Source organism: Clupea harengus, chromosome 5 (genome assembly GCF_900700415.2).
Source record: "Clupea harengus chromosome 5, Ch_v2.0.2, whole genome shotgun sequence".
Classification (NCBI taxonomy): domain Eukaryota; kingdom Metazoa; phylum Chordata; class Actinopteri; order Clupeiformes; family Clupeidae; genus Clupea; species Clupea harengus.
Window position 1 is genome coordinate 27,538,977 of NC_045156.1, and position 24,219 is coordinate 27,563,195.

Below are 24,219 nucleotides of genomic sequence, written 5' to 3' on the forward strand. Positions count from 1 at the left end.
TTTCTGTTGAAAAGTTTTATCCAACCAGAGACCAGATTAAAGTGACGACATCCGGTTTCAATACACATTCCTTAGGCATACGTTTTCCCTACCGACACCATCCATTTCATTCTACCTCTTCATTTTTAGTGATTTCAGGTGATTTCATATAGATGGAAACTCAACAAAAAACGACCCATAGAAAAATAGAGGAACCAGCTCTAGTATATGAGCATATAACCGTAGCAGTGAGCTTTTAAAACCACAGTGTCAGTGTTGTGTTATGAACTTTGAACTGCAGGGGTCAAGAAATAGTATAACTTCTATATTCAGTGTTTACAGTCTCACTATTTCAGCATTACTATTACATTAAAGACATATTTTCCACTGAACACTGTTTTTTTCTATTTCACCAGCCATTCTCTGCAGTAAAATGGCTCCTGACTGAAATCGTCATGTGAGTAGAGTGGCTATCAATTTCTCTGGCAAAAACACAGCCCCCTTTCTGTATATCTATTAAAGAGTAACGTAAGTGATGTATTGATATTGGTCTTGCCTCCTTCTTTACTGTCTCAGATTTCTTTTGGAGTTCAACCTGTACAGTTGGTGGAATATTGATCTCTCTGTTAAAGGTTGGTATACATTTGCAACCTTACAACCTGATTTTGACACAGATAGAGAGAGAGAGCGAGTCAACCACTCTAAATGCTACTCTTTTAGCATGTCCATCTGTCATGCATTATGTCTTCCTGTCACTCTGTCTCTGCTGATCCTCTAACTGCCTCCAGCTGATCGAGGCCAGAGGGGCCGCACCGTGATGGTTCCATGTGACACAGAGTACCCTGCCTTTGTTTCTGAGCGCACCATCAAAGAGACGGCTGGGAACATTGACTGTGAGGGGTGCATGAGGTACAGCAGCCTGAAATAAACACCAGTGCACAGTATACTTTTTCACCCACAGAGTTCTGTTCATTCAGGATGTGGTCTTGTCCTCAAGCTCTTGACATGCAGTAGTGTGTCGACAGTTAAGTGGCTTTCATGTGTGGGAACCCAGAAGTGAATAAGTGCATGCTAGCTAGTTAGCAGCCCTGTGCACTGTGTTCCTCTACCTCAGCAGGTACAGTAAATTGATCCAGCTGATCTGTAGGGAGCATAAATAGAAATACCTTAGCTTCTCTAAAGAACTGATTTCTATTAAAACATATCTATTGTAAATACAAATATAAAGCATCCCCTTTTGTTTGCAGGACCTTTGTCATTCAGCAGATTCCCAGCAGTAACCTCTTCATGGTTGTCGTGGACAACAAATGTGATTGTAGCTCCATCTCTTCAGTTACCATGGAGCCTATTGAGATCATCTATATCCTTTCTTGAACTGTTAGTGACAATATTGACACCAATATGTTTCAGTGTGATAATTATGGAAAAGTGTGAAATTTACATCAATATAGGGTAATTCCACGCCAAACGGGACAACGGCTCCCACTCGACCGTCTCAGATTTGGCTGAAAAAAATCAAGGTTGTTCATACACTTCTTAATAGGTATAGTCCAAAATATTAGCTCTCTACTCCCAATAGTTTTGTCACAAAAAGATGTTTTAGGGGGGAGGGGGTGCCTGTACTTGAGACGCTTTTTTAGCAGCGTTTTCTGAAGAGCCATTTTTAAATTGCTATTACTAGAAAAGTATTTAAGCTAGCTCCTTCAAACTTTCTAGGCTTAAAATATGATACCATTACTTGAAAATGATGGACTTCCAAGGGTGTGGCTTGGGTATATCATAGTATTCGGGGTGCTTGATTTTGCGCGAAAATTGTACACTATGCTCTGTCGCAGCATCTTTGAAGGACTGTGGAAAGCTCGATGTTAAAGCTAGAGATTTGATATTATACACAGACCTTCCTATGTATGGTCTGTACATTGTTTTAAAAAACTGTCCCTATGTGATGAATGGCCTGGAAGATATTAAAGCTTAAAAAATGTTTTAAACAAATTTTCAGCCAAATCTGAGATGGTCGAGTGGGGAATTTTCCTTAAATTGTCACGTTTGGCATGGAATGACCCTATAGACAATACATTTTTCCTCTTTAGTAGGCAACAAGGTTATGACGCTAATGTTCTTTTGTGCTTCTCACAAAGTGGTATTGATGTACACACAATGTTTTCCAAGAATACAATAGTGGCTACCTTGTCAGTTGTGATGATACCATTTCCACAAAAGCTCATCTACTGGTGAGTCTGTTGCTGTGTTTGGCCTTTGATTCCTGTGAACACAACGAGTCTCTGAAGTGTGAGCGCCTGAAGTTCCAGAAGGACAGGAAGAAACCAGACTCCTGCCACCCTTTCCATCCTGAGGTGGGACCCACATCCCAAAACAACCACCTCCTTCTGTGTGTGTGTGTGTGTGTGTGTGTGTGTGTGAGTGCATGTATGAGTGTGTGTGTGTGTGTGTGTGTGTGTGTGTGTGTGTGTGTGTGTGTGTGTGTGTGTGTGGTGTTGAGAGATTTGGAGTATCAATCCATAATAACCTGACAAATATTTCTAGCCCAGAAATGCATTAGAAGTTACACATAGAATTTTACATATTATTAAAATTAGTATTCCCGTATTATTAGTATACCATGACTAATACAGCACCTACCATCTGCAACTTCATCATGACTGTTGTTTTTTTGCATGCAGGAGAATGCAAGGGAGTGTGGAGGCGCCTCGTGTCTCTCTCCCCACCTCACAGCTGCTCTGCTCCCCCTACTGATCCCCCTCATCACCAGGTGACCTTCTTGGACCCACGCTGACCTGTGAAGGCCACCTATCAGAGAACACCATACAGATGACTAATATCAGATGCCACCTATCAGAGTACACCATACAGATGACTAATATCAGATGCCACCTATCAGAGAACACCATACAGATGACTAATATCAGATGCCACCAGTCAAAGCCAACCATGTTAATAACCTACAATGGAAGCCGCTAATCAGAGCACATCACGCTTAACCAAGAGCAAACGGTGACCTCTATGCATAGAAAGCCTTGCGTATTCGGAGGGAGATTTCCAATTAGAGCTCACTATGCTGTGAACATATAGACGAAACTGCCATCCAGAGAGCTCATCGCTGTAGGGAAGGCCATCTACTAGAGAGATCTTTCAAAAACCTCTTTGTTACTCACTGTGGGCCATAGCTCTGCTGTTGGTCAGACTGACTTTCCAAACTGGAATACCATTTAGACACCGATTTGGACAGAATATGTAAGAAAAGTGTATCAAATGTTACAACCAGCACCATTAAGGCTGATATGACAGTCTGTAGGAATGACGTTTTGCCTTGAATGCTTTTGTCTATTGAATAGTCTGATGTGTTTAAGTTTGGGTTTTAATCCAAAAGAATGACAAATATCCTGCTGTCCATTTCATTCTACCTCTTCATTTTTACAGCTGAGGTGATTTCATATAGATGTTAAACTGAATAAAAAACGATGCATGTTAAAATTGAGGAACCTGTTCTAGTATATGAGCATATAAGTGAAGTGAGTGGCAGTGAGCTTTTAAAACCACAGTGACTCAGTGGGTTTCACTGAAGAGCTTCAGGCTGCTAATGAAAACCCACAACTACTTGCCTGTTTTAAGAACGTCGCTTTTATAAAGAGCTTCAAAGACATAAGTACATTTTGTCCTCTTAAGAGTAAGAAAAAACTGCTGTTAAATTAAAGACATATTTTCTACTGCGCTGTCTGGAGTCTTTGTGTAAATTACGTGTTGGCCTGAGTACATGCAGAGAACGAGTGTAGTTTGGGGTTCAATAGATAAGTATATATATATACTGTATATACACACACAGAGAGAGTATATACATACACACATGCACACACACACACACACAACAAAGTATTAGTTTTAAAATGTTGTATTGTTATATGAACTTTGTACTGCAGGGCTCAAGGGATAGTATAATTTTTATTTTCTACATTCATTGTTTACAGTCTCTCTATTAAGATGCATTTTACATTTTATTCAAGCAGGCTGTTTCAGCCAAGGCAACACACTGAGTACATCACACTGTTCCTGCTGGAAGGCCACAGCCACAGCCTCACATTGTCTTCACATTGACTATTATTGTAGCAGTAGTCTAAAGACCGTAAGAGCAGTGTAATTAGATCTTCTGCAGAAGGTGGTAGGTCATGCCCTGCTGGGTGTTTTCTGGATCCCTGTAACTGGTGTCCTGATGGTTGGAAACATCTGGTGTGTCAGGTATGGAGCTATACACATGACATGGGTCAGACTGAGAGAGACACACAAAACATGTGGTTTGTTAGTTACAGACTATTGAACATGTCTTTTAAGACTGAACTAAGATACAATTATGAGGTTTTTGGTCCAGTTGCTGGTTGAATGTATGCTGTGATGTGCTTCAGAGGAATATAGAGTCATGTATCCTTACCTCATCCTGCCAAGAGTTGTTTTCACCACCTGAAACCAAAGACTGCATGAGAACAAGACTTACACTGGGCTGTGTGCATTTTAGTGGTTAGGATGTGGTGTTTTACATGGGGAACAGTGCACTGCCCCTGTTAACACGTGTTCTGATGCTAAAAAAACACTCAACATCTCTACATCTTTACCAAGAAAGTGCACACACTATAATCAAATGTATGCCTGTCCAGATGTGTTTTCATGTTAAATGTGTTATCAAAGCTGGAGGGAAAATTGGATCTTAATCAATCTTTGCAATTAAATATTTAAATAACTTAAAATAAAATCAATAAAACAGTGTTGCAGATGCAGTTTTTACCTGAGGTGTCTAAGATGGTAGGGAGACGCTCATCATTCCCCCTATCAAGCTAGAAGAACACAACAATTAATAGCATGCTAAAGTCTGGACATTTTTAAATGTATGTTACTGTGAGTAGCTAAGCGAGTAAAAGATGATTATTTCTAAAAGGCATGAAGTTAAAGATGACATTTCTTTAATCAAGATGTTTTTATATTCATTTTACAGTTTCAAAATAACAAAAAATGAAAAGGGTCCGAATCAAAAGTTTTGTGTACCCTATATGGTCAGTACCTAGTAACATTATCACAGCTTGAGAATTGAAGCCAGCTTTCAATTGTTATTTGGGGTATTTCACTTAGTGTTCCTTGCTAAAGGCTTCTAGTTTAATACGATTATTGGGTTGTCATGCATGCACTGATCTTTTGAAGTCCAGCCACAGATTTGTAATGATGTTTAGGTTGGGGGACCGTGGGCCAAGGCAAAACCTTCAGCTTGTGCCTCTTGAGGTAGTGAATTGAGGATTTTGAGGTGTGACCTGTTATGTTTGCTTCCAGAATTTAGTGGTATTTAACTGAATTTTGGGACAAGGTTTGAGGAGTCTGACAGGGCCTCATTTACTAACAGGATTGCGCCTGTTTCAGGCGTAAAATAGCGGGTAAAAACCTAAAACCGTATTTATCAAAGGTGGCGCACTTTAGATTACCGCTGCTGGGAGTGTATAAGGGAAAGTGGGTGTTCGTCGCAAAGAGATGGGAGGAGATGCGTAAAGTGCGCCTAATTATGTACCCTATTAGTAACGAAACAAGAGGTGTTTCAGCATGACATATCAGCTGCTAAATGAAAACTATGTCCCTGCGAGAAATTTGAAAAATACGAACATCAGAATTTTAATTTTTTTTTGTTTAATGTTTATATTTGATATATCATTTAATATAGGCATATACAAAATTGTCCCACCAGCTAGCTGTTCGGCCACGCTTTACCCAGAATTGCCGGTCATTGTATGGTGTACTTTAAACCGTATTTTCACCCATAGTTCAAGCAAACCGAACGTCAGTTGTCCCTGCCCTGTCCACGCTACAACTCCAGTTTTCAAATGTATCTGCCTAGGGCAGCATTTTTGAAAAGCCTGGTTTTCAGAGTTGGAATGTGCAGTTTTAAAGTAAGGGGTGTCGTGTATTCCTACCAGACTATTTAACGGGATGCTATGGAGCAGTTAACCTGGCTATTAACTATCCTAGCTATCTATAGCTTAGGGAACCATATTAACAGTTTGCAGTTGCCTGTGTGTGAATAACTCATGTTAATATGTGTGAATATGAACTTGTGAAACTCGTTAATATGAAGCTGCACAGGCACCATGAGGGGTAACCATAGCAACCCAGAAACTCAACGTTAGCTAAAAAGTTGAATTTCCCAAAATCAGCTCACCAATAAAAGACAGTGTTGAATTCAAAGTGATCACAACTTTTAATGTGGACGGAAGGGCTAAACGGATAAATATTTATGAGTTTCTATATTTACCTGGGTTAGTTTGCTGTAACCTCGTGAACCAAAAGCTCTAATTTTAATTTTAGCTCATCATCCATGGTGGAACACGTAGGCTCTTTCTTCCCTATTTTAGCGGAGCTAAATAACACTAATGGGCGGTGTTAGGCGCAGATGACGCGACGATGTTCTTGTTTGATAAATAGGATGCAAAATACCGTGCGTTATTTGCGGTTTGGCAAAGGCGCAGATTAAGCTGCGGTCGCAATGTTAGAAAATGAGGCCCTGAGTTTTTATAAAGCTTTGAAATGTACATCACCTGACCTTTCCTTACGACAATTGTGAACAAGCCATAGCCCTAACAAGCTAATTAAGGGCTGAGACCTTGGTAAAAAAATCTCTTAGGGTGCCCAAACTTGGTGCTTTTTGACTCTAAAGTTCTACAAAACAAATGTAATACATTAATCTGGCTGAACATTTTGAAAAGAATGTTTCATCGTTAACGTTATGCCTTTTGGAGATCTGTTCATCTTCTACTCACTTAACTGTTCATGGTTACAGAAGTTTTGACAAGGGGTGCCCGACTTTTGCATGTCACTGTAGATCTGTGTTATCAGTGATTGGATTTGATCTTAAAGAGAGGTGAGAGCTCTATGTTTTTTGTAGATGTGATTCTTCACAGACATCATCATGTTCAGCTAAAGGATGAGTTGCCTGACCTTGATGTAAGTCACTGTTTGGTTTTTAAGAAAACAAATGAAAAATGTAATGCATAAGCTCCACCAGTTCATTCTCATAACACTCACATCATTATTGCCCTCCTCTGGACCACATCTGACAGAATCACCTATGAATAAACAAAGTGTTTTTATTACAAGCACAAGACATTAAACTAAAACACATCACTGACACTTGTGTTATTGTAGTATGTGTTATTAAAGGGACTAGAGGTGGGTGTGTGGTGATTTCTTACTTCTATAGTGGGTAGTATGCTGAGGTCTGGGCAGGAACAAGAACAAAATAAGATTATTTACTATCTGTGCCGTTTCTGTAACTGAAAATGTAGTGTTGTTGAAGATGTATTTTTGTCTCTCTGTGTTTGATGTGCAGACTGCTGCTTTGTCTTACCTTGCATGTTTGTTTCTCTCTGTAGGGGAAAGTATTTTACATTAACATGCTTTTCACAAAATACATATAATTAAAAATCACATGCATACAGTAAATACACACAGATGTCTGTTTAACATTCTCATATTAAACACAAACACTACTGACGCCCAGCTGCCTTCATTGTCATTGTCACAATAAAACACCAAGAAACATAACTACACACTCTGAGGGGAAGGCAGTTTCAGTAACTCTTAATAAAAAAGAGTCAGTCATGGCAAATAAGTGAGCAACTTACTGAAGCAGAGACATGAGGCAGTGAGGACCAACAGGAAGAGGCCCCCTCCAGACGCCACCACTGACCCAATCAAAAATCAGAGACAGTGTCAGATACAGAATGTGTATACGACTCACTGTAAACCAGGTATCATAAACTATGATATTTCATTTTAAAATGAGTGGTTTACCAAATTTTGAAGAATAAGATGTTCTATTACAATTACCCAGTATGGTGGCAAGTAGGGCGGTATGGTGATGGTGTGGAGGACTTGAGGACTTTTCATGGGTAAGTGCTGCTATGGCTAAACATGACAAATAAAAAGGTGATAAGGGCTCTTTCTGTCAAGCATATTTCAGTCACAAGAGGTGATGAACTTGCACCTTGACCACAAGGCCAAAGAGTCTGAAAAATTTCTGAAGGGTTCACAAACTTTCGAACAACACTGTAGCCCATCACAGTTGTATCAATTCTCCCATGATATCCCTAATCTAAACACACAGTACAGCACAGTACTACATTCTACTCAATGTACAGTACAGTATAGTGCTCCATTCAAAGTTCCATTCTATTCAACTAAAATGTTCTACATTATTATTCTCGGTTACTCTGAGATACTCTTAAATTGTGATTATCTATAATGAATGCAGCGGAAGAGGAAGGGAATATCGCTAAAACACTATTCAGTCTCTACAGTGAAAGTAGCAGACAAAAGCAAGGATGTGGATCATCAAAGTAAGATATATTTTTCAATACTAAACCTTTCACACTGTATCTTCAAGTGTACAGGCTGGTTGCTTTAATTTGGAAGTATAAAATATTGAAGATTTTTCATGGTAAGCAATGAAAAGACATCACAGCGGTGGTTTATTCAAGAAGTGTCCAAAAACTCACCTTTTCCAACAGGATCTGTCTTACTAGTTCATTTGTTCCAACCATTAAATTTTTTATAGAATCATAGTTTTGGTAAATGTGTATAGCATTATTATTATAATAAAAAGAAAGAACGAAAATAAATGACACACACTTTGTTGCATTATTGCCTAGTTTTGCAAATTGCTTTGAACAAAAGCATCTGCTAAATACATAAACTACAACTATTACTACATGAAAATACATGATACCTACTTGGCCCTGAGGATGATAGATATGTTGTTGTTGATGCTGTTGCTATTGCTGTTGTTGTTGCTGTTGCTGTTGTTGTTGTTGTTGTTGCTGTTGATGCTGCTGTCGCTGCTGTTGTTGCTGTTGTTGCTGTTGTTGATGTTGTTGATGTTGTTGCTGGTGTTGTTGTTGTTGTTACAAGGCTTAACCCTGTCAAACAAATAAATTACATATTAGCAATGAGAGACATGGAAAGGGTTTCTCTTCATTCCAATGACTGTGATACAGAAGTCAGTTTCAGTACACTCAAGCACCCAGCATGTACCAGAGGCAAGTTAGACTGCCAAAGAAGTTCAAATACAAACAATAATGATATGAAAATAACTAAGATACCAAACTACTGGTAAAACTAGTGGTACGGGGGCTGTTGCTTTCATATGACAATTCTATTGAAAAGAATGTGAAACATTATTCATTAAACATTAATTATTTTGAGAAATTCCATTTAAAGGTTGTTTAGATTCATTTCATTATAAAATCATGAAAGTAGTTTTACAGAAGACTTTCCATGAGTAAGCAATGATAACACATCACACTAAAATACATGATGCCTACCTGGCTGTGATGATGACAGACGCGTTGTTGTTGTGACAAGGCTAAATTCTGTCGAAAAACAAATAGATGGCATAATTGCATTGAGACATGGAATAATTTGGATTTTTATTTTTCGCTTTTAGTAAGTGTGATACAGCATCTGACCTGTAAAGGTGTATGGGTCACTGCGTGGAGAGAGAGATGGATGTTCTGTGTTCACTGTATAATCACAGCTCACCCCTCTGCTCCTCACTGACTGCAGACGTCTGAATAAATCATCCTTATTCACTGTAAACTGGCAGGAAAGGTCTCCAGATGCACTCTTTGATGTCTTCGATTGGAGATAGAACTGAGGTCCATCTCCAGTATAAAGTCGGCAGCTGAGAGCATCACCAAAATGCTTGGGTATGTCACAGACAATGGAGGTGGAGCCATCATAAAAGACCGTTATGTGTGGCTTCTGCAATCTGTCTATAATGGGAGAGCAGACATTTATCAAATATTTTTATCCAGTTTTCTAAACCGACAAATCTCTCAGAAAATGCACCTATATCATAACAGCTACAGGAGTATATGTCATCAGTAGTAACATATTGAAACATTAACTGATAGATAAACACTAAACTATGAGGATGCTCACCTAGAACAGTCACTGAAACAAGGTCAGAGTGAGCAGATTGTTGGATCTGCTGCCCTGGTGATGTCACTATATAATAACACCCTACTTTAGCCTCTAGAGGGGAACTCTGCCGTGTCCACTGCAGGAGCTGAACACCAGTGAGGGAGATCTGACATGATGATTTACTGTATGGAGCAGCCTCTATCCCATACAGGTAGAATAAACACAGAGACGCAGACTGAGACTGAGGTACTTCACAAGTCATCTGAAGTGTGTCTCTCTCTCTGATGACTGCAGGGGAGATCATCAGGTGGGCTTTTGGAGGAACAGAAGGTGCTCCTGTGGAACAACAACACACATTTTAATTTATGGTGCACGTTGGGTAAGACTGTACAATATCCGGACATTGTAAGAATTTTTGGAATTTGAAAATCCTTTGTACGATTGCGATTGCATTTTACATTTAACATATTTGTCAAAGATTCTTAATTCCATGATCCCTTTCCAGGTCATGTGTTTCATGGTGAAAGCCAAATTTCCCTATGATGACAATGCTTTTGTGCTTTATTGGTAGGAAGAGGAGAGGCATCATCTGTGAATAAATTGGAAATGTGATGATAGATCTCACCTTTAACTATGAGTGAAACTGTGAATGAATGTTGTGACGGTTCATCAGCTGACGAACATTTCACTTTGACCACAGCAGGTGTACTGACCAGGCCTGACCATCTCATCAGTTCCTTCCCTGTGAGGGACAGCCGGCATGAGGGGGCTCTCTGCTTATATGCCTCTTTCTCAACTAAGGAGAACTCACACTGAGACACAGGAGGAGACTGAGAGAAGTCACAGCTCAGCTCAACTGAGTCTCTCTCACTCATCATGTCCGAGGACGCCCTCAGTGTGGGGGGAAACCCTGTGAAAATGATAAGAACACATTTCTTAATAACAGATCACTCTGGTGACCTTTGTTGTTGTGTCAACACACAGCATCATTCATTTGACTTTTGTAGCCTCTCAGCTTATGCTGAGGTTACTAAAGGCACAACACATACAGCGTAGCTTTGTGTAGAAACAAACGCATCACAATAAAATAACATACATGAATGATGACAGTGACAGTAATTCCGTGACCAGATCCTTGTTGTAAGTGGCACTCTGTCTCAGTTCCATATGCCACTAATGGAGCAGGCTTCTAGCAACCAGTGTGAACGCGACAAAAAATCCAAACTTCCAAAATTTTTCCTTTTAAACTTTTACTGACAAAAACGTAACGTACAAACAAAACATGAATTCTTTGGGTCTTAATAACAGTAAATCCATACATTGGTATTGTCGGTCAGAAAAACTGTGTTGCTCCTTAACCTGACCATTTCAAACTAAACAAGCACAAGTTGGTCACATGACCACCGTTCTCTCCTGATTCTAAACATTCTTTTAACCAATCAAGGTACTTTACAGCTATGAATCAACTAATATTTCTCCATACATGAAATTATGAATTTAGAGATTTAAATAAACAATATTCTAAATAATAATATTTTTATACAATAAAAACTCTTCTTCAAATTGGCTCTTACATTTCCGGCCCCTAATTGTTATGCAGGTGGGCAGAACAATTACTAAACTCCTTTATTTAAACAAGAGCCAAACAATGTAATCTTACAATACATACTCAAAACTATACAGTTCAAAAATCCAATTCAAAAGTCCTAGAGCCATTTTCATCCTGACTCTAGTATCAAGCAAAGCTTGCTGACTGGTCTATCCAGCTTGTTGGTCTTCGTCTGCACAATAGCTCTCCTTACCACACCTTTGCCGTCTGGTAAAGTCTTACTGATCCGTCCCATTACCCAGGAATTCCGCGGAGCAGCATCATCTGCAATCAAGACGACATCTCCTTCTTGAAGATTCCTTCTTGGTCTTGACCATTTCTGTCGATCCTGCAGTGATGGTAGGTACTCTCTGAGCCACCTGGTCCAAAACAGATCTGCAATATATTGTACTTGCCGTACTGCGCCCTCTCTTGACCTCGAAAGGCCCAAAAAAGTCCACTCCTACATTTGTGAAAGGAGGCTGATCCGGGATGATGCGATCCAATGGCAGATCAGCCATCTTTTGCTCTCCAGTCCTACTGTTCAGCCGTCTGCAGACTGTGCATCTTGAAATGATACCTCTGATCAATGAGCTTGCTTGAGGTATCCAATACTTTGTGCGCAGCTTAGATAACATATAGTTGCGCCCACAATGTCCAATTTGTTTATGGATATGTTGCAGGATAAGAGCAGCCACTGGTGACCCTTTGGAAAGAATTGCAGGGTGCTTTGTCTCCTCTGGCAATGACAACCTAGAGAGTCGTCCACCCACTCTTACGATTCCATCCTTCAGCAAGGGATCCAATTTGTAGATTGGGCTGTTCTTCTTCACATATCCCTTCGTTTGAAGAGTCATGATTTCCTCTGGGTAAGTCTGAATCTGGCAAACCCGTATGAGTTCCTTTTCAGCCTCTTCCAAGTCTTCTATGTCAAGCAAAGCTGGTTTAAGCGTCCACCTGAACATCTTCATGTGCGCTGTAGCCAACATATCCCGCTTGTTTGGGCAGATTTCTGACTGTTTGATTTTATCCACGAAAGCTTTTCTCTCCTCTCTCAACTCTAACAGTGTTCTTCTTAGTTTTAAAAACCAAGCAACTGCTCTTTTGATGCGTGTCCAGTCTGAGAAGTTTGATATGAGCTTGTTCAGAGACGAGGCCTGTTGTTGAGGAGCATCCTCTTCAACTCCTACTGCACAGGACTTGACCTCAGGGTCCTCTACGGATATGTCCATCATGTAAGGCAATTCCGGCCAATCTTCCTGAGATTTTAAGAGGAAACCTGGACCTTGCAACCACGTCTTGCCTTCTACAAAGTCCCTCACTCTCATTCCCTTGAAGCTTGGTCTGCCGGATTTTCCGCTGACTTCACATAATGCCATTGCGAGGGATGGGAATGTTCTCTGATCATTGTGACTCTGTTTGCAACGAAAGTCTTGAAGCGACTGTGTTGGTTTCCTATGTATCTCAGAACTGTGGTGCTGTCAGTCCAAAAGATGGAGTCTTGGAGTGGCACCTGCAGCTCACGTCGCAGCATCTGATCCATTCTCACAGCCACCACTGCGGCTGTCAACTCTAGCCGTGGAATTGTCACACATTTCAAAGGTGCTACCCTTGCTTTTCCCATCAAAAGAGTGCAACATCTTTCACCTTCTTTGTTTTCCAACAGCAGGTAAGTGGCAGTACCATAACCAATCTCTGATGCGTCAGCGAAGTGGTGTAGTTGTGCTGACTGCAAAGATCCAAATGTCAATGGCTTCACACACCTGCTTACTGTGAATCCTTCCAGCATTTTCAACTCTGACAACCATTCTTGCCATCTTTGTGCATGTGGTTCCATGATTTCCTGGTCCCAGCAACACTTTTCTTCACAGAGCGCCCTCAAGATCAGCTTTGCAGGCAGAATGGCTGGTGCCAGGAATCCAAGTGGATCATATATCGCACTTACAACAGACAGGATCCCACGCCTTGTCTTAGGCTTTTCAGGTATCTTCATATGGAATTTGAAACTATCTGAGTTTGTGCACCACTGGACACCCAGTGCACGCTCCATGGGAAGAATATTGTGGCTTAGGCCTAAGTCTTTGATCTCAGTGGCTCGGTCTTCTTCAGGAATTGTCAATAGGACAGTCTTACTAGAGCTGATCCACTTAGTCAGTTGAAAGCCTCCCTTTGCACACAATGCTCTCAAATCTCCCACAAGTTCAACTGCTTGAGCCTCAGTAGGAACTGACTTCAGGCAGTCGTCCACATAAAAATTGTGGAGAACTGTGTCAACTGCTGTTTGGTTAGCTGTTCCCCTGTTGTCCTCGGCTGTTTTCCTCAAGGCATAAGATGCACAACTCGGTGAAGACGTAGCACCAAAAAGGTGAACCGTCATTCTAAACTCTTCCATCTCTTCACTCAGGTTGCCATCTGGCCACCACAAGAAACGAAGGAGATCTGCATCTTTCTCAGGGACCTTTACTTGATAAAACATAGCCTTGACATCCGCCATCAACGCCACTGTTTCCTGTCTGAACCTGATCAGAACACCTATAAGCTTGTTGGTAAGATTCGGACCCTGCAATAACTGCTCATTCAGAGAGACTCCTCTGTATGATGCTGTGCAGTCAAAGACTACGCGAATCTTGTTCTTCTTGGGGTGATATACTCCATGGTGAGGAATGTACCACACCTTGCCATCATCACGCAACAGTTGTTCCGTGGGGACCTTTACTGCATAGCCATTCTCAATGACGTCCTTCATGAATGCCTTATAGTCCTCATGGAAGCTCTCATGTCTTTTCAATTTCCTTTTCAGGCTGATGGCACGCTGTTCTGCTATGCAACGATTGTTTGGCATTTTCCTTGTCTCATCCTTCAGTGGCAAAACTTATGCAGTAATGCCCATCTTCCAGTTTAGCTGAACTCTCCACCAGAGTCATGAACTTGTGGTCCTCTTGTGACAATTCTTCTTTCTCTTCACAGTCACGCTCTGGGAAGTCTGCATTATACTGCTGTCGTAACAACTCTTCGATTTCCACAACTAAAAGACGATTGACTGTGTGGCTCTCATTGGTGTCACTCTTCATCTGTAAACCTCTTATTGGTCCATTTACCACCCAACCTAGGGCCGTTCGGACTGCATAGGGACCATCTCTTTCACTGTGTATAACCTGCCATGGCTCCATTGCCTTTGGAACATTGGTGCCAATGAGCAGACCCACTTCAGCGTCAATATGAGGTAGTGACACATCTTTCAGGTAAGACCACTTTGCAATGTCTTCCTGTTTGGGAATGTTATCCTTCTGAACTGGAATGAAGCCGTGGGTGAATACCTTGGGCAGATCTATGTAAGAATCCTCTTCCACACCGCACATCTCTAAGTCTGTCAAGACAAGCGTCTTCAAAGTCTTACCATCATCTGCTTTGTTACAGCCCATGGTGTTAAGCAGAATCTGTGTTCGTCTACCCCTGAGATTCAGCTTTCTTCTGAGATCTTCTGTGCAGAAGCTTGCTGTGCTGCCAGGATCAATAAAAGCGTATGTTTCCACATATCTATCACTCTTCTTTGACTTCACCTTAACAGGCAAAACAGCTAATGCACATTTTCCTCCGGCCCCAGTATAGGCACATGCTTCTTCACTCAGAGAGACGCATGCATTGGAGATTTCCTTGCTCTCAGAGCCATCCTCTTCCTGCTTATCCGCAGACACACTGTCATCTTTCTTAACAATGTGCAACAAGTCTGGATGTCTTTGTGAGCATGTTTGACACTTTGCTCTCTTTTTGCAGTCTTTGCTGAGGTGTCCCGGGGACAGACATCCAAAGCACAAGCCTTTGGATTTCAAGAAATCCAATCTTTCCTTGAATGGTGAATCCTTTAATTTTCTACACTCTGCTAGAGTGTGTTTGTTGTGACAATAAACACAGGGTTTCTGTGAAGCGACAATAGCAGCCTTTTTAATTGTCACCTGTTGTTCCCTTTCTTCTTGTGGAGCTACAACTCCTGTAGCAAAGCTGCTGCTTCCCTTGTGGACACTTTTCTTGAACTTCTGATCTTTTCTATCCCTTTCTTCCTTCATTCCATGAGATCCGGACAAGCTTCCAAATAGGGGGTCCATGGCAATTTTTGCCTGTCGGTCAATGAATGTAACCAGTTCCGAGAATCTTGCACGTCTTCTCCCCTTCTCTTGAATATCAAAAGCTGTAATTCTCCACTTCTCACGCAATTTATAAGGAAGCTTAGACAGAACAGTCCTCATATTAGTTGGATTGTCCATCTCCTCCATGAACTCTAAATCATCCATTGTGTTCTTGCAGCCAGTCAGGAACAGCGCATAAGCATTGAGAGCTTTGCCATCTTCCATCCTGATGACCTGCCAATTCAACGCCTTCTCTATGTAGGCATTAGCGATTTTCAGCTCGTTGCCATAATGTTTCTGTAGTAGACTTCTTGCTTCTTTGTAGCCCTTTTCAGGAGACATATGCTCACAGCTTCGGATTAATTCCTGTGGTTCGCCACTGGTGTATTGTTCCAGATAGTAGAATTTATCCTGGTAGGTATCAGCCTTGCTCTCCACAACATGTTCAAATGCTCTGATGAACGATTTGTAGGTGAGAGGATCACCTTTAAACACTGGTACCTCTTTGCGTGGCAAACTCGATAAGTTATGCTGTTTCACAAGCATTTCTGTGATGTCACTTTGTTTTTGTAACACCTGATGGAGTTCTCTATCATCACTGTCCTTTTGTTTTGCAGGTTGTTTCTGCGTGTTCATCGTTGGCTGGTATGTCACAGGTCTGGAACTCTGAGAAGCCTTCCCTGGTGGTGACTGCAGGCAATCATCTTTTTCCTCCTCCAACTTCACTCTACATTTAGAAATGTAACTGTTCATGCCATCTTCTTCATATGACTCTAACACCTTTAGTTTTGCAGTAGACTCGGCAAGTGCTGCATCAACTTCCAACTTCTCTCTTTTAGCTTTGAGCTTAGCTTCCTCTAGATCAAGAACTTGTTTTTGTTCTAATGCTAATGCGCGTGCTTTGAGTGCTGCACGTTCTGCCTCCTCCTTGACACGTATTGTAAACAATGAGCTCCGTGAGGATCTTCTTGATCCAGTGGAAACACCTGAACCATATTTACTTTTAGGTCTGCAATCTTTCAAATTAACTTGTGACACACTATCATCAGCTTGTACCTCATCTGGTTCTGGTGGGACATCTGACAATGCTCTTGGAGCCTTTTCTTTTCTTTTAATCTCCTCCCAGACCCAAGTCTGTGAGGTTTCCATATAATCTTTAACTGATGTCAATTTGTTATCAAACCCTTTTTGATCTTCAATTATTTCTTCTTCATCCATCAAAGATATTATGGATTCATTGAGCTCTAATAGTTCTTTATGCAAGTTGCACAAATCATTTTGCAAAAGATTTTGTACAGTATAAAGATCATCTTCATTTTCTTTAAGCTCATCAATTTGTTTCATTTTAGCAGTGATCTGGCCGAATTTTCCTTTCCTGGTTCCCATTAGCCTACGCAGTTTCTCTAGTGTAGCCTTTTCAGTAGGCTTTGGCTCCCTCTTGTGGCTAACATCCTCGGGTGTCGGTACACTTCCAGAAAGTTCTGCCATCTTCATTAATCAATGCAAATTCACTAACAAATGTCTCCAAAATAGTCTTCCGACAGCAAATGTTAATGTCTCAATGGTTTCTTCAAATCGCAATGATTATCAAGAATTAGATGATTCCAAACTTCAGTATGTTAACCAAACACTTAGATTTTGCTGTATGACTCAGCACTTCCAGTAGCAATAACCAGTCATGTTAGCTAGCACAGGATAGCAATAACCGCTAATGCTAACGTTAGCACAGGATAGCTTCAGCTTTAGCTCACCTTTTCCAACTTCTTTTCAAACCTTGAAGCTGATTTCCACTTTCACTCTTCGAGCTATCTTATTCTTGCTCCAAATCTGGGTTTTCTGTTTGTCTTCTTCCAGTGAAGCAAGTTTTTCTGACTTTATGTAAGTGGCACTCTGTCTCAGTTCCATATGCCACTAATGGAGCAGGCTTCTAGCAACCAGTGTGAACGCGACAAAAAATCCAAACTTCCAAAATTTTTCCTTTTAAACTTTTACTGAAAAAAACGTAACGTACAAACAAAACATGAATTCTTTGGGTCTTAATAACAGTAAATCCATACATTGGTATTGTCGGTCAGAAAAACTGTGTTGCTCCTTAACCTGACCATCTCAAACTAAACAAGCACAAGTTGGTCACATGACCACCGTTCTCTCCTGATTCTAAACATTCTTTTAACCAATCAAGGTACTTTACAGCTATGAATCAACTAATATTTCTCCATACATGAAATTATGAATTTAGAGATTTAAATAAACAATATTCTAAATAATAATATTTTTATACAATAAAAACTCTTCTTCAAATTGGCTCTTACACTTGTGATACAAAGTCTGTAAACTTAAGCAGAAAAGGCTTTGACCAGATTCTGGCCTAATGATGACATCTCTGTTTTATCAGAAATGTGAAGACTGTTTTACCATCTCCTTGCCCAATGCAGGCCAAACACAGCAGAACAAAAGATTAAACAGTTTTAACAATCAGGCTCAGTATAGCTTGTGAGAACCCCCGTCATGAAGCTACTGATGTTAAGAGTAACAAGGCTGCACAATGGTTTGTATACATGCCCCAATTATTTAACGTGTTTTCATGCCTGAAATAATATCCCTGCTTGAATTAAGAATGTTCCAAAAGTTTGTTATTCAAGGCAATGCAACGACTTCTGTCAGAGGTTATTTAAATGTCTGTGACAAAACATTGCCACGTTTAAAAATCTATTCAACAGCCTGGAGGAAAGAAGTGGATTACAGAGATAGTGGAAGCTGAAGGGGGTTACATTTAAACAGTGGGGTTCAATATGCAGTGTTGGGAAAGTTCACTTTCTACATGAACTAGTTCAGTTCATAGTCCACACATTTTAAAATAAATTAGTTCAGTTCATAGTTCATAATTCAAAATTTTGAACTAAGTTCACAGCTCCAAAAAATGAACTAGTTCAGTTCTTTTTTTCAATATGTTGCGAGCTATAAGCTCTATCTGTCTGCAATACCGCTCTCGGCCTCTACGCAACTTCGGCGCTCTCACACTTGCCAGGCATAGACAGTAGAAGAAAGCACACGCAGCCATTGGATTTAGGACTGTTAACGGTGTGTTTTCGACTGGAAGTCTCTAGAAATCTGGCACCTTATTGAACGAAATTAAAAAGAGTGAACGTGCCGTTCACAGACACCAGAATGAACGCGTTCACAGTATCGTTCATCAGGCAGTAATACAGTACGTTCAGTTCACGTTCACCAAAATGATGAACGAGTTCATGAACTTTCGTTCAATGAACGCGTTCAGGTACAACACAGTCAACATGGTTATGGGTGGGTCATCCAATGAGACAAGTATTATTTCATTATTGTTCAACACTGACTACATTACATTACAAACATCTGTCATAAAACAAGCAGTTAAAGTTGCAAACTGACCTTGGGCTTTTGTGAACTGAGACAGATCTAAAGGAAAGAGAGATAAGGAAACAAGGCTTCTTGTTCAAAAATGGACACACATTGACAGTTCAAATCATGTTTGCACTTTTAGACCACTTTAGCAATGATGTTCAGTGATATTTTACTATTGCCTATCAAAAAAAGGGAAACATCTGATCTGACAAAGATAATGTATAATTAAGGGGGTTAAATTAAGGGTTATCAAACTGAAAAGTCTTTGGCACAATCATAACCAAATGTGAGTAATTTCTTAAATTGTATGGTTTCTGATTAATGAATTAAATGTGTGTGACAATTTTAACCACTACAGACCATCTTAGAATTAGTTACCATTAGTGTTGGAAATGTGCCAATGTGTTTAACACTAAGGTTCGGCTGGACTTTAAAGCTAGATAATAGGATGACAAAATATCAGTGGTATACTTACAGTTTAGGTGGGTAATGAAAAGGATGCCGTAGAGAAAGTACACCATTTTGCAAACTGCCATGTAACTGAAGGATTTGAAAAAGTAACTGGACTGACAAATATAGCTGACGTAAAAAGGGAAGTAGACTGAAAAATGGTCACTGAAACCCACACACCTCAGAAAGAAAAAACAATGTCTGTTTTCTGTGACCTCTGCATGTTGTCATGAGTAGTTCTTACATTTTTTACTTTCTGCATTTCAGTTTCTTTTTTTGATACATGATGCTCACCTGGCTGTGATGATCATAGATATGTTGTTGTTGTTGTTGTGACAAGACTCAACCCTTTCAAAACAAACAAAGCAACTAGAAACATATTAGGAATGAGAGACATCAGGATGATCTTCTGGTTTTAGTAAATGTGATAAAGTATCCGACCCTTAGAGGTTTATGGGTCACTGCTTGGAGTAGAAAACTGACCTGTAAAGGTGTAAGAGTCACTGCGTGGAGAGAGAGATGAAGGTTCTGTGTTCACTGTATATTCACAGCTCACCCCTCTGCTCCTCACTGACTGCAGACGTCTGAATAAATCATCCTTACTCACTAGAAACTGGCAGGAAAGGTCTCCAGATGCACTCTTTGATGTCTCAGATTTGAGATCAAACTGAGGTTAATCTCCAGTGTAAAGTTGGCAGCTGAGGGCATCACCAAAATGCTTGGGTATGTCACAGACAATGGAGGTGGAGCCATCGTGAAGGACCGTTATGTGTGGCTTCTGCAATCTGTCTGTATTGAGAGAGCAGACATTTATCAAATATTGTTTTAGATTTGTTATGGAGTTTGCATTGGGCCATGTCATATATGATTTTAAAAGTCTCTCAGTTCATGCTGAGGTTACTAAAGACTCAACACACACAGCGTAGCTTTGTGTAGAAACATCACCCACAGAGTTCTGTTCATTCAGGATGTGGTCTTGTCCTCAAGCTCTTGATATGCAGTCACTTCAGTTACCATGGAGCCTATTGAGATCATGCATATCCTTTCCTGAACTGTTAATGACAATATTGGCACCAATATATTTCAGTGTGATAATTATGGAAAAGTGTGACACTTACATCAATATAAACAAGACATTATTCCTCTCTAGTTATATCTAGGCAACAAGGTTATGACCCTAATGTTCATTCGTGCTTCTCACAAAGTGATATTGATGTACACAATGTTTTTAAAGAATACAATAGTGGCTACCTTGTCAGTTGTGATGATACTATTTCCACAACAGCTCACCTACTGGTGAGTCTGTTTCTGTGTTTGGCCTTTGATGTCCATTTCATTCTCTCTTCATTTTTACAGCTGAGGTGATTTCATATAGACGTAAAACTGAATAAAAACCAACGCATGTTAAAATTGAGGACCCTGTTCTAGTAAATGATCATATAACCGTGGAAGGGAGCTTTCAAAACCACATTGTCTGTGGGTTTCACTGCCGAGCTTCAGGCTGCTAATGAAACCCACAACTACTTGCCTATTTTAAGAACATCGCTTTTATAACGAGCTGCAAAGACCCACATACATTTTGTCCTCTCAAGGGCAAGAAAAAACTGCTGTTAAATTAGACATATTTTCCACTGTACATTCTGGAGTCTTTGTGTATCTCAAGTTGCATTGGGCCATGTCATATATGATTTAAAAAGCCTCTCAGCTTATGCTGAGGTTGCTAAGGCACAACACATAAGAAAGATAAGAAACAAACGCATCACAATAAAATAACATACATGAATGATGACAGTGACAGTGATTACTTGACCAGATCCTTGTGATACAAAGTCGTTAAACTTAAGTAGAAAAGGCTTTGACCAGATCCTGGCCTAATGATGACATCTCTGTTTCATCAGAAATGTGACGACTATTTTATCATCTCCTTGCCCAATGCAGGCCAACCACAGCAGAACAATAGCTTAAACAACTTTTTTAAATTGAGGCCAGTTTTATATAATGCTGTTTAGTTTGTGAACTCCTACACCAGCATTCAAATTCCTGCCACAGTAGATGTTTTAGGGGTGACAGCGCTCCCTCATCAGTCCATGTCTTCCTTAGTTTTGGGGGACAGCCGGTCTGGTCTGTCTCAGCCTGTCTGAAATAAAAAACACAATCACGATGAATTGCAGTGCAAAGGCATTCGAGCATAGTTATTTCTTTTTTTTACAATTTGTGCCAAATTGCAGTGCAGAAAAAAATCAAGCATTGTTAATGATGTGGGGTGTTTTTCGATTTGTGCCAAACTGCAATGCAGAAAAGTTCAAGTACTGTTATTGCGATACATTATTGCAGATCTCTGTCGCTAAGTTGAGATCTTGGTCGGTCAGTTGGAGATCTCGGTGGAAAACCTCTGCGCATGTCTAAATACTTTAATTTACAGCTTACAGCAAGTAGTTGTGGGTTTCCTGTCTGCTTCTCCGCAACCTGCCTCCTTATTTCATTAGTATTTAATGCAACACTTGTTTGTTCTCAGTAACATGTGAATGGGTAAAATGGCATCTTTCACAGTATTTCTGCCATCCTTTTACTTGTTTTGGGTCATCACTCCTTACTGTAAGTAATTCCTGTTTTCTGTTTCTGTTTTGTAGCCTGATGTTAAACCATTTGAGTTATCCAAGGACCTCATTAAATGACTCTGTGCCCAACTGTTCATGTATAATACTATTGAGATACAACTAAAAACAAACAACAAAATACCTCATATTACCAATGTGCTTTGACATCAGTATTATGTAAGAAATCAGTGTGTTATATGCTATTCTCCATTTAATCATTTGGCTCTTCGGTTTGTTCTTGGTACGTTTTGTATAGGTAGACACAGTTCATACTTCACTTTCAGTGAACTATCTATTAACTCTCAGTTTGAGTGGTTTGTGGGTACTAAATTCTTGGAGTACTGAATTCAGAAAGCTATTAACTGATAGGGAACAGAGCTGATGAAGTTACACATGCAGGGCTCATCTTTGACAGTTGTGCTGATGTTTTTTCATCTCATTTTTATAGTCCTGTTTGCATTCACTCATGTCCATGGTAAGTTTACAAAACATTAATAAAACATATTAATTAAAATAAGATCGGTACCCTGTAGATGTCTTAGTGAATATGACATGCAAGCATAAGAGTCATACATCCTTTCAACAAACAAGCAAATATGAATCAAAAGATCTATGGAAGACTACAATAATTTTAAAGTCGTAACATGTACACATCGGTTATTTTTTTGAACTAATGTATTATATGTGTCCTTAATGACAATGACATGACACATATTATTACTTCTGTTTTAGGACTTCCAAAACCTGAGCTGTCTCTATCCTCTTCAGTAATTTTGCCGACAACCAAAGTCCATCTGAGTTGTATAGTCCCTCAGGATCCAGTGCCTCAGTGTTTTTTCTCAGTGGGAACATACACCAACTCTTCATCATCATGCCAGCTGACCCTCACAGGAGAACAAATTAAAGTCTGGGGACATGTAAACCCACCTTCAGTGCTTCCAGTGAAATGTTTCTACATTGTAAACAGGTCTGGTGTTAATCGTCCCTCTCATCCCTCTTCTCCTGTTTCAGTGTTTGTGCTGGGTGAGTGAAGAAGCATCACTACTGTTAATTTCACTTAACATTCACTCTGTTTGGCATTTCTGAGTTCATTCCTGCCTTCTGTCTGCTGACAGATCATTTGCAGAAACCCACGGTAAGCGTGCATCATGACCGAACAAATAAGCTGCTCGACATTGTTTGTGAAATACCCAAGCAGTCCTGGAATGTCACCGGATGCCAGTTTTATTCTGGACATGGGGAGAACTTTTACCCGACAGCTAAAATAGCATCTGGAAACTGCCATTTTTTTTCTGTGGACGAGGATGATTTATTCAGACGTCTGCAGTCAGTGAGGAGCAGAGAGGTGAGCTGTGATTATACAGTGAACACAGAACCTTCATCTCTATCTCCACGCAGTGACCCATACACCTTTACAGGTCAGTATGCTCAAAATATTATTAATTTATTAATAAATACATACTGTAAACATGACTCCTTATGTCTGTCTGATGTCTGTTCTAACAAGTTTTGTTTTGTTCTTCTTGACATTTTTGTAAAACAAAAATAACTTTAAAAAAAATTGTGAATCAGAGATCATCCTAACATCCTGCATTCATTGTGAATTGAAAGGATTTCTTGCAACAGTAAACCAGCCTCTGACCAAAAATACTCCTTTAACATCACCAGAAGCAGGTAAGTCATTTTTGCAACTCTCCAGGATAGAGAGCAGTAATAGCTTGTTCTTGGAATCACTTTGGACTTCTCATTAGATTCAAAATTCATCGATCAAATTCAATCTTTCTCAAAGAACTATTCCAAAGGTCCTCAAAGAACTATCCCAAGGATGCATTAGATTAGAATAGACTAACATTTTGCGCAGAGTGTACATCTACCTTGAAGTGCAAAAATATAGTATTATTGTGCATTGCGCAGTGATAAGTGCATAAGTGCTACTATATCTTACTTGTGACTTATAGTGATGCTATATATCGCGTGTGAACCTAAGCCTCTAGGTTTCAGTAAGTTTTAATAGTTTTCTATTTTAACATCAAGTAACCCCGCTGACATAAGAAAACCTTTTGATGTCTATGGTTAACACAATAAGACAACAGCCATATCTCTTTACAGACAGCTGTGAGAGTTCTGCGGTAAA

General features: G+C 40.0%; 1 protein-coding gene and 4 long non-coding RNA genes across 5 annotated transcripts in view; 1 reads left to right on the forward strand and 4 right to left on the reverse strand.

The window, feature by feature from the left end:
* LOC122132893 (voltage-dependent calcium channel subunit alpha-2/delta-3-like) overlaps positions 1-1,353 on the forward strand; it is a 3,274-nt gene extending 1,921 nt beyond the window's left edge. The window contains exons 2-5 of the mRNA XM_042707743.1: positions 396-436; positions 556-611; positions 768-888; positions 1,227-1,353. Coding sequence (XP_042563677.1) covers positions 396-436; positions 556-611; positions 768-888; positions 1,227-1,353 — 345 coding nt within the window. The remainder of the gene's footprint in view (positions 1-395; positions 437-555; positions 612-767; positions 889-1,226) is intronic.
* A 2,769-nt stretch (positions 1,354-4,122) lies between these two features.
* Positions 4,123-7,088, reverse strand: LOC116220582. Its single transcript, XR_004163764.1, has 3 exons — positions 7,048-7,088; positions 4,772-4,820; positions 4,123-4,261 (listed from the first exon to the last, which is right to left on the reverse strand). It is a non-coding gene; the product is annotated as an uncharacterized LOC116220582 (long non-coding RNA).
* A 593-nt stretch (positions 7,089-7,681) lies between these two features.
* On the reverse strand, positions 7,682-8,838 carry LOC116220574. The gene is made up of 3 exons (XR_004163755.1): positions 8,754-8,838; positions 7,852-7,929; positions 7,682-7,706 (listed from the first exon to the last, which is right to left on the reverse strand). It is a non-coding gene; the product is annotated as an uncharacterized LOC116220574 (long non-coding RNA).
* Positions 8,839-8,905: 67 nt separating this feature from the next.
* Positions 8,906-9,667, reverse strand: LOC116220563. Its single transcript, XR_004163744.2, has 3 exons — positions 9,489-9,667; positions 9,345-9,392; positions 8,906-8,939 (listed from the first exon to the last, which is right to left on the reverse strand). It is a non-coding gene; the product is annotated as an uncharacterized LOC116220563 (long non-coding RNA).
* Positions 9,668-18,984: 9,317 nt separating this feature from the next.
* Positions 18,985-19,808, reverse strand: LOC116220575. The gene is made up of 3 exons (XR_004163756.2): positions 19,783-19,808; positions 19,514-19,578; positions 18,985-19,092 (listed from the first exon to the last, which is right to left on the reverse strand). It is a non-coding gene; the product is annotated as an uncharacterized LOC116220575 (long non-coding RNA).
* Positions 19,809-24,219: the final 4,411 nt, after the last annotated feature.